General features: G+C 44.1%; 2 protein-coding genes across 2 annotated transcripts; both read right to left on the minus strand.

The window, feature by feature from the left end:
* Positions 1-5,740: 5,740 nt before the first annotated feature.
* Positions 5,741-6,808, minus strand: LOC121997493 (uncharacterized mitochondrial protein AtMg00810-like). Its single transcript, XM_042551936.1, has one exon. It carries the CDS (start codon positions 6,806-6,808, stop codon positions 5,741-5,743), a length of 1,068 nt encoding a protein of 355 aa, XP_042407870.1.
* Positions 6,809-10,697: 3,889 nt separating this feature from the next.
* Positions 10,698-13,793, minus strand: LOC121997510 (kinesin-like protein KIN-7K, chloroplastic). Its single transcript, XM_042551959.1, has 6 exons — positions 13,748-13,793; positions 13,378-13,587; positions 12,671-12,791; positions 12,230-12,351; positions 11,355-12,142; positions 10,698-11,228 (listed from the first exon to the last, which is right to left on the minus strand). Exons 1-6 carry the CDS (start codon positions 13,791-13,793, stop codon positions 10,698-10,700), a joined length of 1,818 nt encoding a protein of 605 aa, XP_042407893.1.
* Between the last annotated feature and the right edge of the window lie 2,052 nt (positions 13,794-15,845).

The following is a 15,845-nucleotide window of genomic DNA, read 5'->3' on the forward strand; positions in this document are numbered from 1 at the left end:
GAGGGCCTCTGCAAGATAATATAGAAAAGGGAAAAAGTGAAGGTAGACTTCTTCTTGCTCCTGCGATCTGAGCTTTGTTGAGCTCTCCTGCTGAAGCTTCGTGTGAGCTTCCCTCGGCTGGACTCCAACTGATCAGTTGCAGCTGTTGTTGGCATCCGTGAAGTGGTTGCTTCATCACCAGTCGACGAGAAGGCAAGCAAACCAGTGTTTTTACATTCATATTGTTCTTGGCTTCTTGCTGTATTTCTTGTACTCTGATCTTGCTGTTGCAAGAGAAATTGTGGCGAGGTTTCTCCACCCGGAAGGAGTTTTCATTAGCCGGTTTTCCGGGGTCTCATCCACCGACAGATTGATAGGATTCGTCCACCTTACGGACACGCCGAGGAGTAGGAGTATCATCTCCGAACCTCGTTATATCGTCGCGTTTGAGGTTTGATATTCTCCTATTTCGTTTCTACTTTTTATTTCCGCTGCGCTAGCTAAAATTGTAGGAAGAAACGTGAATTTGGGGTTGGCTATTCACACCCCCCCCTCTCTAGCCGCATCTGAAGGTCCTAACAAAGGGGACGTGACAGTTAGAAGTCAAGGGGACGTGACAGTCAGAAGTCAAGGGAACGTGTCAGTCAGAAGTCAAAGAGACATAGCAGCCAGAAGTCAAAGGGACGGAACAGTCAACAGGTATGGAAAGAAAAAGTAGGACCGTGTGACGACGTCAGCAACATGATTCCCGGTTGGATTCTCACATACCAGGACTCCAGATCTGAGACACCTTAGTTTAAGATTGGGTTGCCAGTCGGGGTGATATCTGACCTGGATCTGACTGGTCGGGCTCTCACGACCTTGTTATACCTAGCCTAGCGCTCTCAATAAGCTAAACTCTCGGGCAGCCAACTCCCGATTGGCTCTTAGACGAACTCTCCACAACTCCCCGCCCACACGATTTAGGTTAGGTGGTATACCCGACTGATCATCCTGGGCTGCCCTATTCATACCCGGTCGGGACAGAAGGCGCTACATGACAACAAGTTCAGGGAATCGTAATTGTCTGTCAGGGAACAACTGCGAAATGTCAGGGAATATTCCAACAGTTTGCAGTCACCTGCTAATGGAATTTTTCTTCAATCTATAGGAGGATGCCATTGGAGCAATCTAGGTGCCCTAGGTTTTGACTTTTGGACAAAGGTTTAAGTTAGGTTTATTGTTGTATTTGATATGCATTGTGAGTGTGCAGGATACAGGTACAACAAGGAAAGTCCAAGTGTGATCTTGATAAAGGAGGAAAGTCCAAGTATGTAGTCTTGGCGGTGTAAGTCCAAGTATGTAGTCTTGGCAACGTAAGTCCAAGTGTGACTTGACAATGGATGAAGTCCCGGAGGCGCAACCTCTTGGCAAAGGAAGACCCGACAATAATGACAAGGCCGATGGAAGTTCCAGAAGGCAAGACGTGAAGGATGGGGAGGCATTCGAGGGACGCAAGGTTGATGAAGGAGGCTAGAAGGCTAGGTCTAGGTTGGTCGGGCGAGAACGAGTGCTGAGTGAATGTACTCGAGGCAAAATCCTAAAATTAGGAGTTACTGTAGCAGTGCGGTAGCGTTACTGTAGCATTACTGTAGCGTTACTATAGCAGTCGACTGGTGCACTGTAGAGAGCCGTTGGGCTGGCACCAGTCGACTGGTGCAAGGTCCAGTCGACTGGTAACGGGAAAATCAGCTTACTAATTTGCTCCAAGCTCTATAAGAAGGAGCTTGGGATGGCCGACCAAGGTGACAGAACTAGACTTGGTTAAAACCTAATTAGTAGTCACCAAACGTGCTCAAGGTTCTCTTGTGTCCAAGTGTTCTTGGTTGGTGTTGTGGTGAGGTTTCTCCACCCACAAGGAGTTGCTTGAGTAGCCGGAGTTTGCCGGGGGTTAATCCACCGAAGGATCGGGATCGTCCACCTTACGGACAGCCGTGGAGTAGGAGCAAGTTATCTCCGAACCACGTTACATTGACGTGCATTGGTTTGCATTTCCTTTCTTTGTCTTTAGCTTTCATATTCGTATTTAGTTTCGTATTATTCCGCTGTGCAACTAACGAATACGTAGGAAGCCATCGATTTGGGTGAGCCGCTATTCACCCCCCCTCTAGCGGGCACATCGGTCCTAACAGATGCCACGTGTCCTCCATCACCCGACAAGTCCTGATACCCGACATTCTCTGACATTAGTCAAGTTTCAAAAGGTACACACTGCCATATAAAAAGGGAGGTCCTCTCCCTTACGCAGGTATGCTCTCTCGCAAATTCGTACTTGTCTTCTACTTTCTTTCTCTTTCGTACATTGTTACTCTGGGGAAAAAGTACCTGGCTTGAGCCTCGAAAGACCTGATCTGAGGACTTTTCCCCTGGTTTCTGGCCTCTAACGCCCGTGTACTTGTTTGAATGTGCGCAAAGCGCAGGTACCGCCAGCTCAGTCATCATCGTTCATCAGTACCACGTGGGAGTCCATTTTTGGAAGCGCATGAGAGAAAGGTGTCTCAATCGCCCCTCTGTCAATGCCAGCAACAGCTCACCCGAGCTTTATCTGACTCAGATTTCAGACATGATCAAAGGTGATTATATTTTTTTATTCACTGTTCATTAGTTTTTTATAACAAATATAATTTGTATTATTAAAAGTAATACAAATATCTTGCGACCTCTACAGGAGGTAACGGTCGACGACGGCAGCCGCCGCACCTCTGCCTGAGGCGGCGATCAGCGGTGGTGCCCGACGATGCTAGGAGGTGGTAGCTAGTGGCGGTGGCGGTGACGGCCGACAACTGTGACGGTAGCGACGTTGGTGACTAGCGATCGGCGATGATCGACGGCTAGCCATCTCGGCAACGACTTGTGGCCGGTGCCTACAGGCGATGGTCGACAGCGGCGATCGACGACCGGTAGTGGTGTCCGATGACACCCAAAGGTTGCGGCCGGTGGCAGCACTCGAAGTCGGCCGACGGTCGACGCTCAAAGGTGACGGTCGAAGGCTACCTCTGGAGGCGACTGCCAGCGGTGGCCAACGACTAATAGTGGTCGGTGGCTGAAGACCGAAGGCGGTCGATGGCTAACGACTAGCAACGGTAGCAGAAGTGACATCGATGACCGATTAATATCGAAAATATACTAAGAGTATATTTAATATTTAAATTTCGAAGACCTTATAATATAATTAGATTACATTGTATTAATTATGTAATACAGATAATAAAATTTTATTATCTTTGTAATTACATTATATATTACAATTTTAAAATAGTATCAAATAAAATAATCAATAAATAATCTTGATTATATTGTAAGACTGGTTATCTCTCCTACCAAAAAGTAGTCTCACAGTGTTCGAAAAATAACATCATCACATTTGACTAGCTATTCTAATAGACTGATTCATTGATAAGGACGATAAGGTGACAAATCAAACTGAATTTTTAAAAAATTTTTTTTGGAAAGAAACCACCATCATTATTTACATGATCTAATAATAAAACAAGTAATTTTTTTTTTTAAAAAAAAATCATGACTTTGTAATGTACTATATGCTTGTATCATGCCATTCTCGCTGTCCATTTCAAGCTAATGCTTTGACTGAACAAGGGGATCGATGAGCTTTTACTAATTACTGGTCGAATAAATTCATTTTTAGACGACGTGGATTGTATTACATGCATGTAACGTCGCTCGAACTGAACTAATGCGTTGATGATTGCACGTTAATTATTACTTAATCATTAGTTTCTAGATGCAATTGACTAACTAAACGTGGTGAATGAGATTTTATTGGTTCAGTGGCTTCGAAATTTATAGCTATGTGCAGGCATGCCCATCTCATAATTTATTGGCTTAGGCATGATACGACTGACTGCATGGAAGAATGCATGCTCGCACTGCGAATTTCTTTCTATATATATATGCAATTTACTAATTAAATTGGACGAGCTTTCGTTTTTGGTTGAATAAATTCAATTTACTAATTAAAGATGAGCTTTCATATAATAGTTAAATTGAGTTGCAAAAAACATCTCTCATATATTCAAGCTGGCCGGTTGGGGGAGGGGGTTGGGGGGGTAACGTACCGCTGCTTCCCGTTGCCTGGGTTGTTGGTCCGTCCGGTGCCGTTGTTGTTATCCTCGGCGTAGCCGAGGCCGTTGTGTATTCTGGCGTCCCTCGTCTTCGGGCTTTCGCCGAGGTTTCCTGCTTTTCCCTCGGCGCAGCCGAGGTTGTTCGTCCGGTGTGTCGTACCGTTCCATTCCCCTGTTGTTGTGTCCCCTTGTCTCCCCTTGTTGAGGCACTTGTAGTGCCGTTCTCATTCCTGTGTTCTAGTTTTCCTTGTTCCCCAGACCCATGGGTCATCCCCCCTTTGCGGTTTGGCTGTCGGTCGGTCGTTGGCTAGGCCTGCAAGTCCTCTCTGTGGCTTGGTTACCTTCCCTGCAGGCTGACTCCCAATGTCTTAGAGTTAATCTCCATGAGTGTGGTTAACACCGACATTGCCCTATGCACTCCCAAGGTGCAATGATTGGGAAGGGAGTTCAATCGTTGCCCTTGTGTGATTTCGTTTCAGAAGATCTGTCCCGTCTTTCGTCACTAGTTTTATCTCTCAGGAATTTCCCTCTCTTTCCCTTTGTTGAGTTAGTTCCAATTGGAGTGAGGTTGTTGGTTCATAGGATATTAGGAGTGCTTTCGTATTCCGTAGTGTAGTACTTTGCTCGTGCCATGTGTGGTTTTATGAGTTTTTCTTCTTTTGAGTCGACTATTTTTTAGTTATGTGGCATTTGTCTTTCCTACCCGCTGTCATGTCCTGGCGTATGTGTCCCTAGTGGTTACTTGAAGGATGGGTCTTTCCTTGTTGCTTTCGAGTGTGCCTCTCTGTGTGCTCTCTTATTCCGTTAGACCGTTGCTAGTGAAGATTGGAGTCAAACTACCCCCTGTACTCGCCCCCTGAGTGAACTCCCTTGGATTTATCCAGGGTCATGGTCCTCCTCTTGAACGTCGTGTACCGACTTCTAACCAGTGTTGCCGCGTGTAGGTATTTATATTGTGGTACTTACATGGTTGGCTTTCGTCAGTTGCGAGCTTCGGATCATGCAGGTCGGCCCCGTCGGCGACTACAGCCTCGCCATTCACCACTCTTGATTGCACCATTAACACGCATCCAATATTCCAATTGTATATATCCCCAGAGGACGGCTGCGCAATTCACCTCATCCAATATTCCAATTCTCTCATCGATTTCGCTGCTACTCTTTCCTCTTTTTCTCTCCGTGCCAGTGTGCCACTCGATATAATCTACCTCATCCCCCTCTCTCATCCACATGTCGACTTGACAGGAATCAGGGATGCATCGAGCTCTCGAGGAGTCATCCTTTTTCGCTGGCTCTAGTGAAGAACTGCTCCTTGGACATTTGTTGGTTCAGAATCTATGAGCAGCACCCCGACAATACACACAAAAACAATAAAGAAGATAAAAACAAAACAAAAAAGAAACGTAGTAGCTTGGGAAAAATTAATCTTGCCGTGCTGCTGTTTCCATTCACATTTGTGTTGTATATATACACCACAAGTGATAAGATCTTACATCACTTAAACCATAGAAATAATGCCACGTAAGCTATAAAATAGGAAAGGCTAAGTTATCAAAAATATTAAACGAAACGTTATAACTAAAACTTATCATGTCCGATTTATTTGAATTTATCCGGATTATTTGCTCACATTACTCCCCCTAATCCGGACATGATTGTAGATCACGGATGCCGAGTAGTTGTCGCATGGCAGCTAACTTCACTCCTGGCAATGCTTTAGTTAACGCATCGGCTCGCTGTTCTCCGGTATTAACGAACTCCACCACAATCTGTCCCTTCTCAATGCATTCTCTGATAAAATGAAACCTTGTATCTATATGCTTGCTTCGACCATGGAATACCGGATTCTTCATGAGAGCTATGGCGGATTTGTTGTCAACAAACAAAGTTACCGGTTTTGGCTTTACACCTGTCAATTCACTGGCAAGGCTCCTCAACCACAAAGCATGGCAGGCTGCAGTTGTGGCTGCCATGAATTCTGCCTCACAAGATGAAAGCGCCACTGTCTTCTGCTTCTGTGAGTTCCAGGACACCAAACTTTCATTAAAATAGAAAGTCATTCCACTTGTGTTTTTCCTTCCATCGAGATCGCCGGCTAAATCACTGTCCGAGTAGCCGAATATACCAATTTCCTGGGGTCCCTTTATGTAAACAAGCCCAAAGTAAATTGTACCTTTTAAATACCTGAGAATTTGTTTGACCACCCTGTGATGCATGATTGTAGGCCTCTCCATGTATCTGCTCGCCATTCCAACAGAATATGACAGGTCCGGCCGTGTGTGAAGCAAATATCTCAGACAACCAACAATGCGCCTGTACTCCGTGGCGTCAACTGGAGTCCCTTCCAGGTCCTTATGCAACTGTGTCTTGGGTTCCATTGGATGCTTTGTGGCATTGCAGTCTGCCATCTTGAATTGAGATAGAATTTTCTTGGCATAAGCTGATTGTCTAAGTGAAATTCGGCTCTTCTGTTGCTCCACTTCAATCCCTAAGTAATAGGAGAGAAGACCCAAATCACTCATCTCAAATTCTGTCATCATTTGTTGTTTGAACTTGTTGATTTTCTCTGTGCTACCTCCTGTCACGATGAGATCATCGACATACACTCCAACAAGTATACTTGCTTCTCCTTCACCTCTTGTATATACTGCATGTTCTTGAATACATCTTTTGAAGCCGAGCTCTACCAGACTCCTGTTCAGCCGCATGTTCCAAGCTCGTGGAGCCTACCGCAGTCCATAGAGGGCCTTGAATAACCTGTACACCTTATGTTTCTGATTTTGTACCTCAAACCCTTCCGGTTGAGAGACGTATATTTCTTCTTCTAACTCTCCGTTAAGGAATGCTGACTTCACATCTAGATGGTGTACCTCCCAGCTTCGATTCCCTGCAAGTGCAAGAATGACTCGAATAGTATCAAGTCTAGCGACTGGTGCAAATACCTCTTCAAAATCGATGCCTTGTCTCTGCACATAGCCTTTAGCAACTAATCTTGCTTTATACTTAACAACTTTCCCAGCTGAATCTTTCTTCAGTTTGTACACCCACTTTAGGCCAATAGGTTTGTGGCCTAATGGGATCTCAGTTAGGGTCCAGGTCTTGTTCATTTTAATAGTTTCCAGTTCTTCCTCCATTGCTTCGTACCAGCAAGCCTCGGTTGCAGCTTCTTGATAACATGTTGGCTCTTCAGATATCAACATCACCTCGCCCTCTTCTTCATCAATACCAACCACTTCCTCAGTGTTGGCATAGATATCAGCAATGGATCTAAAACGGACCGGTCCTTCATAAGACTCAGGTGAGTTTGTTATCGAAGGCGAGGAAGTTGTATGGGTGTTCGATGATGGTGTAGATGGACTTGACGCTGCTGGCGATGTTGTGACGTCTTCTGTTCCTGCCTCAATGTCTGCTACAACAATCACCTCGTCGGTGTCGAGTACATCCTCCACCATAAACTCCGGTAAGTTTTCTTCATGATTAGCACCTGCAGTCCATGTCCATTCACTATTTTCTTGAAATACTACATCTCTACTTACTTGTAGCTTGCCATGCCTTGGATCAAATAGACGATGAGCTTTGCAGCCTTCCTCGACACCCAAGTATACCATGGGTGAACTCCTGTCGTCAAGTTTCTTCAGGTGAGGGGTTGTATTTTTCACGTATGCAACACAACCGAACACTCTCAAGTGGGCGAGATGTGGCTTTCTCCCCATCCAGGCTTCAAATGGGGTACGGTCTCCTAGTGCCTTAGTTGGGAGACGATTTAGCAGATAGACAGCATGCCTAACTGCCTCTCCCCAGAACCTTGTCGGCATATGTGTACCCTTGAGGAGAGATCTTGCCATGGCCATCACAGTGCGGTTACGGCGCTCCACAACGCCATTCTGTTGGGGTGTGTAGGGAGCCGTAAGGTGCCGCTCGATTCCTTCATTTTCACAGAATCGAGTGAACTCTGTGGATAGAAATTCACCACCACGGTCTGTCCGGAGTGTTTTGATCTTGTACTCAGTCGTGTTCTCCATCACGGACTTGAATTTCTTGAATGCTTGGAATGCATCTTTCTTTGCTGCCAATACAAATACCCACATCCATCTTGTATAATCATCAACAATCAACAGGAAATATTTGTTACCAGCCAGTGTACTTGGTGAAATTGGCCCGCAAATATCAGCATGGAGAAGTTCCAACGGCTTCGTCGCTCTAAAGTTAGCTTGGTGCGGGAATGGCGACCTTCCATGTTTAGCGACCACACATACCTCGCAAAGCTTGTTCGGCTGAGGCAATAGTGGCACATCAACCGCCAACTTCTTCTCCCCCAATAGCTTCAAGTCATGGAAATTGACATGTCCAAGCCTTGCATGCCATAACCAGGTCGGATCTTCTAGGCTTGCTAGGAGACAGATTTGCTTGAATGTCTTCAAGGTTATCTTGTACAAGCGATTTTGCGTTCGCTTTACCAGCATCAAGAGCTTCCCGCTTCTATCAATTATCTTCATGGCATCTCCTTCCATGTGCACCTCGTTCCCAGTTTCTGTCAATTGACCAAGACTTATGATATTACTACAAAGTCTCGGAATGTAGTATACCTCGTGGAGAGCCTTCTGATCGCCGTTCTTGCATTCGAACACAACCGTTCCCTTGCCCATGATCTCAATGGTTGATCCATCGCCAAACCTCACCCTCCCGGTGATGGTTTCATCCAGCTTTTGAAATTTCTCACGATGGCCAGTCATGTGGTTGCTGGCACCATTGTCAAGGTACCAGACGTCCTTATCTTCTTTCTTAACGCCTCGGTACATCTCCGGTAGCAACCTCTCTTCACTGAGTAGAATGGTATCCTGCCGCTCACGCCTAGCGTCAGACTCCTCGTGGGACACGGTCATCATCAGTGTCGGCTCTTCATCGGTGGCACAAGTGAGGTGAGCCTCATCATCACGCCGCTTGTTGTAGCATTCGGACGCATAATGCCCCATTTTCTCGCAATTGAAACATTTTATATGTCTCTTGTCTCGAGTGCCACTGTTGTTGCCGCTAGTCCCTCCTGCACTGCCTTGGCGTTGCGTACCACGACCACGACCGCGCCCTCGCCCACGTCCACGCCATTTGCCACGACTAGGGCTGCTGGACCCACGCCCCTTCCCTCCTGACGAAGTGTCCACGTTGCTCCCCTTCTGTCGCATTTGCCATTCGGCATGAGTTAATAGGAGCTCACCTTCAGTGCCGTTGGTGTTGCTGCGTAGTCGTAGCGTTCGTTCTTCGTACGCCTTTAGTCGCCCTATAGCCTCCTCAAATGGTATAGACTCAAGGTCGTAGAATTGCTCAATACCAGCAACAATAGGAAAGAATTTATCAGGGACAGAATCGAGCAATTTTTTTTACCAATGAGGAATCTTCAAGCGTGGCACCAAGGGTGGAGAACTTGCTGCTTAGGGCGCTGAGTTTGCCAGCAAACTCATCAATCGTTTCGGTCTCTTTCATCCGGAGAGCGTCAAACTCACTCTTCAATGTTTGTACACGTGCCTTCTTTACCCGATCACTACCAAGGTACCTCGTCTTGAGGCTGTCCCAGACTTCCTTCGCCGTCTTCTTTGTTGCGATCTGGAGAAGGATGTCTTCGGGGACACACTGCAGGATGTATGCACGTGCCTTTTTATCCTTCTTTGCATCCACCTGGGCTCCTTCCGCTGGCTCCACCGCCTCCCAGACTCCCTGGGCATCAAGAATCGCCTCTGTCTTGATTGCCCACACAGTGTAATTGTGTGGGCTTAGCATCGGATAGGGAAATGGCACTCCGCCGTTCTCCTTTGCAGCAACTTGTGGGATGCCAGACATTTTTGTGGAATTGTAGATTCTTGGGTGTCTTATACTACAAAGGCTCTGATACCAATTGTTGGTTCAGAATCTATGAGCAGCACCCCGACAATACACACAAAAACAATAAAGAAGATAAAAACAAAACAAAAAAGAAACGTAGTAGCTTGGGAAAAATTAATCTTGCCGTGCTGCTGTTTCCATTCACATTTGTGTTGTATATATACACCACAAGTGATAAGATCTTACATCACTTAAACCATAGAAATAATGCCACGTAAGCTATAAAATAGGAAAGGCTAAGTTATCAAAAATATTAAACGAAACGTTATAACTAAAATTTATCATGTCCGATTTATTTAAATTAATCCGGATTATTTGCTCACAACATTGACCTCAACCAGCCGCCGGCGGAGGTTGCGTGAAGCAAACTCACAACACAAATAGTCGGAAATTACATCTTACACTTTCATATTAAACTAATTTATTTTTGCTTTAACATTACTAATCTTTATTTATTCGACTGTTAAGAGTCGATAGGCACCTAGTGGATCGTCTAATGAGCAGATGGATAACAAAAAGAACATCATCAATCATCATTCAAGTCGCGACTTCAATACTGAAAGTTCACTGGATATGTTTTATAATACCCAAACGCGTTCACAAGCCTGTTCGTCCTGCACGGTTTATTCTATTGCCAACAACAAAAGTCCTCAAGATTCAGCTCAGGAAACAAACTCATATTAACAATCAACTAGGTAACAGTCATTAATGAATGAGGAGGGTTCAAAAAGCAGTAGGATTTCCAAGAGCAGTGTAGTCTGAATCTTCAGCCAAGTAAATAAGGAGTTCAGGGTAAGGATCAGGGTAAGGATCAGGGTAAGGATCATCAGTTGATCGAACACTGACTCTTCGCTGGATAGGAGTCCTACAGGAAGGGCACTCTTTCAAGCCCTTTTTCTCATGAAGCTCGTTGCATTGTCTGCAAAAAACTTGGTGGGCACAAGGAAGCAGGACGACGGACACAGTTTCAGATAGGCACATCACACATTCCCATTCACGATCTAAAGCAGACTTCGATTCCTCCTCAGAAAGATAAATGTTGGATGATGAACTTTCCACTAATTTTAGCTGTGCAATTTGATTCTTTAGCTGAAGGATATCATTTTTGTATCTCTGCAAATTATTTTCTGCTTCAATTTTTAATGCATTTTCTCGTGATTTTGCCGACATCTCGATCTGCTCCAGCTCCTTGCGTTCATTCTCGGCCATTTCAAGAGCATCATTCTTCAACTTCTCTTCTTTCTTCCACAGAGACTGCAATAAGTTGCATTAGCATTTAGCAGGCAGAATGAGAGAAGCGTTTTTTTTAGTATGTAATTAAGGATATTGAAACAATAGAATCAAATACTTGAACTGTTCATATAGACTTCATAAATTTACCTTCATATTATCATGAAGATCCTTGGCTTTCTTCAATTGCTGTTGCAATTGAAAAAAGCGACGCTTTTCAGCTGCAAGTTGATCTTTAAGCGAGAGCTTTTCTTCTTCAGATGATTGTAACTTTTTGAGGTACTCCTCCATCCTTCTTGAAGCATTTTCACTATTCGCTGCCACTTCTGCAGCGTGCAATTCTACATCTTTCAGTTCCATCCTCAGTTGATCATTCAACGTTTCCATTTTACGAGCCTTATCTTTAAGTTCCTTAGCCTGGGCTATGTTTTCTTCCATCACACCGTCATGCACCATTCTAAGCGCTTCCATTAATTGACGATTCCTCTTTTGTTGTTTTCTTAGTAATTGAAGCTCGTCCCTGTCCTTGTTCAACCTCTGGGCCGCCTGCATCACCTTTTGCGTACCCCAATCGTTCCACTCTTGCACTTCCTTCTCGAGCCTGCATTTCATTTGAAGCAGCGACTCCAACGAAGCATTTTGTAGAGTGCTCTCGCTGATAACGCTAGGTTCTCTCGAATGCTCTACAGTTTGCTCATTGATTGCAGACAGGAGACTTTCCCAGTCCAATTGTGACTCGATTTGAGAGGTACCAGAAGGGCCTGATTGCTCAAGATTCCTAGAACAGTCGCGACCAACATCAAGGTTGAGCTGCATCATCAAGCGCCACAAGACCTCGCCTTTACTGAGCGGCTTGTTTGCCTTGCTGATCACATCATTGATCATTTCTTTCGTGATTCTCATCTTCTTCTTCTTGAATTCGTCAGAAGATGTAAGATCTGCAGATAAGCATTTTTGTCAGGATAATCATGGGATACGAAGGCTAGATCTAATTGCTGCTCTAATTAAGATTGAATATAAAGTACCCAATAACATCTTCTGAAGCTCTAACTCGGATTCCGGACACCAATCAGCACCCGGCGATTCCATCAACTCCTGTTGCTGCTGCGATTCTAATTTCCTGGATTCAGAGACATAAGAATAGCAACTGTAGCAGTGATTCAATATCAAAAACAAGCATAGATAGCCATAAGAATCGAAAAGAACTGGTAATAAGAGTATCATAGAAAAACTTTCGGTATCAAAGATTGTATATTAACTTATCTATTAAAGAAAACTGATTAAAGATTGACAAAATGTGAAAAAGAAAACATGAACACTGTAAAGGGGAACCAAGATGAGACAAACAAACTGATACTAGCGTCAAAAAGACTACAAAATTGAAAGCGGAAGGATATTCTTATCGGAGAAACGATCAAGAAGGCAAAGACGATCGGAAAGGAAGATAGAAACGGGCAGAGCCGCACCTAATTGACACCGATGGAAGTGATAGATCGATGGATTTGCAGCTCAGACGGAGAAGAGGTGGAAGGAGGAGGGCTGAATTGCTCTGGCGGTTTATATAGGACGAGACGAAACCAAGACTAACTGTCAAAAAAAAAAAAAAAAAAAATGTACGGAATTTGAAAAATAAAACGGCTCTGCCCTTCGTTTTTTTAAACAATATTAAAAGAGTTTCATTTTTTAAATGTATAAAATCACTTAAGTGTAAGAAATATTCGAAATAAAACTTATTCTCTAAAATACCCCTTTAAATTTATAAATCAGTTAAGCGTAAGAATTTTTTGATTAATAATTTGATTTGGGACAATAATGAATGGAGAGATATTTTAGAAAATAAGTATTTTTAGCAAAAATATAAACCGCTTTTTGTCAAACCGAGTAGGTAAGATTTTGTAATTACCAAATTACACAATGTAGTTTATAAATTACCAAATTAGGTATGCTATACCGATTTTATTCCTCGTCCACGTTGCCTGGTTGTCAACATCGTAGTCCACCTTGGCTGCTCGTATGAAGGAAAAACGACATCTCGAACCACATTTAGTTTTCCCGTAAAAAACTAGTGATAAAATCTCGCTTTATCTTCCAAAATGTAAAACCCTAACTCCCCCTCCCGAACCACATTGCTTCACCGACGAAGTCCTGCATCACCGATCCTCATGACATTTGCCTTCTTCATCTCCACCAACATCTTCATTGGCTTCTTTGAAGTTCAAATTGTATCCTTCATCGGTAGTTTTGAAGTCCAAATCGTATCTTTCATTGGCTATTGTGTTCTCGGAAGCTTCTAGGTCAAACTTCAGCTTCACCACCTTCACCGCGTTAGTGTAGGTCCCGTACCGTTGGAAAGAGGGAGGGGGAGGGGGGGGTGTAAATTGCCCTGTAATTACAAAAAACACCCTTCTCAGAACTTTCGACTAAAGTTAATACAAACACTTTTAATAAATGAAACTAAAATGGATAAAAAAAAGTACGAGACAAAAGTGTTTACTTGATTTACAATCGGAGAGGTTGCTAGTCCAAGGCAAGTGAAGCTCAACTAGCAGTCTCCTTCTTCGACACAAATCGGAGGCGGAGAAGCCTCATTCAAGGCGTTGAAAGCACAGAAATTGAAAGCAGCGTAAAGAATTTGAAGTACAAAAGTGTTGTACTGAACTGACTGAACTAGGGTTATATTTATAGTGCTTCGGTGAAACTTATCCATTGCTGACGTGGCACAGTTCGGGCTCTTGGACCCTCTCCGGGCACTCCTAGGGTGACAAATTTTATCTCTATACAACGTCTCCGCGCAACGGCTGGAAGATAAACTTTTTGATGTTCGAGCGCCTAGACCATGTCTGGGCGTCAGGACCGGTTCTGACATGGACCCGAAGGTGATCCACAATAACAACACTTCGACGAGGTGCCTGTGAGGCGCCTTGGTGGTTTGGCCTCAGACTGACCATCCGATGCCTTCTCAGGTCGCTGGCTCCTTCTCCGATCACTTGAGTGATTCTCCCACTTTCCATAGTTAAGTTCACCCAAACCCAACTTCGGCCTTCTCCTCGATCAGTTTTCCGCTCCGGCTTCTCGTCCCTTGGAAGTGCTGCACGAGTCATTCTCACTCCACCTGTAACGCCCGAAAATTCTCAAAACTATTTTTAGAAATATTCTACGATTTTTCTGGAATTTTAGGATATTTTTACAGAATTTTTAGAGTAGCGGAAGTAGCAAAAACAAATAGAAAACGAAAGCGGCCTAAGCGGGAATTGAACCCGAGACCTATTGGGTCCTATGCCTTATAGTGAACCATGGTAACCAAGTGAACCCAGCAGGGCCGTGCTGAAAGGAAAGGGAAACATTTATATTTAAGTTTAAGTTGGGCCGAAATACCCACTTGATATAAATAGGGAATTAATGGGTGAAGAGTTATTTTTTCTCTTTAACGTGACTTGCTCCTCCTCACCCTAGTTTTCGCAAACCCTCTACCTTCTCTTCCCCTTTCGGCGCCGACCACAAGAACAAGCAAGGGTTCCGTTCCAAGGGCAATTCCGACGACGACTTTGACACGTGGACGTTCCCCTCCGCGAGAAGAACGCATAGACGCGAGAAGATCGTCGAAAGGATCGTCTCCTCCGGAAATCTAGCGATTAGAATCGTAAGAAACTTCGAATAGGAGGTAAGAAACCACTCACCTGCAGTATAAGTAGCTTTTCGTACGATAGAATGCTTTTAATTTAGCCATATGTAGATTTTTCGACGCATAGCGTGTATTTAACCCTCCTCGCAGATTTAGGGATCTAGTTGAGCACCTCTAGATGGGCCAGACACGTTTTCTCCTTTCAGTTGGAGATTCTAGACGATGTCGGGTGCCTAGAGGTGATCTCCCTAATAGAGGGGAGAGTTGGAGCACACTAAGTGTTCGATAAAATGCTTAGCTCAGTAAAGTGCTACAGTAGACATTTTTAATAGCTCAGTAAATGCACTAGAAGCATTTAAAATAGCTTAGTTAGTCTTGCTACAACATATATGGGACTACGGTCCAATGGGTGGGTACCCATAGTCGCCTCTAGGTTCAGATAACCTAGTAAAAGCAAGATAAATTAGTTAGCTATGATCCAGTATTTTACTTCAGTAGGGGCACTGTACAGGATTAGATATCCATTGGGCTGGGCTCCCATAGTCGGTCCCTAGGTTTAGATAACCTAGTAAACCTTACTAAATTCGGGACTTGCAACCCCGGGTCTAGTTAAGGATGCGCGCATAGCATGTACAGTTGCCGGGCCCATTAGCAGTATGATTATGTATTTTGATCTATTATGGTAATAACTTTCCAAACTCACAATCAGTTATATGATTATGTTTTGAAATAAGTTTTAGTTAACTCAGTTATGTTTCAGTTAGTTCTTTCTTGTTGATACTTCAGTTATTGCCATGAGTAGCTCTTGGTTTTTATGTCTTGTATGATAGTATGCCATGTCTAGCACTCACCATCATGTTTTCAATCAGCATCTTTCAAAGCATGAACTTATCGTATGCATGTTTTTGTGAGTAGATGGTTTCTTACTAAGCGAAAGCTTATAGATACTTTCTTTCCCTTATACTGCAGATAAAGGTAAAGGAAAGATGGACTAGCGGAGGCTGGAGGGCAATGCTACG

Source organism: Zingiber officinale, chromosome 1A, assembly GCF_018446385.1.
Source record: "Zingiber officinale cultivar Zhangliang chromosome 1A, Zo_v1.1, whole genome shotgun sequence".
NCBI classification, from domain to species: domain Eukaryota; kingdom Viridiplantae; phylum Streptophyta; class Magnoliopsida; order Zingiberales; family Zingiberaceae; genus Zingiber; species Zingiber officinale.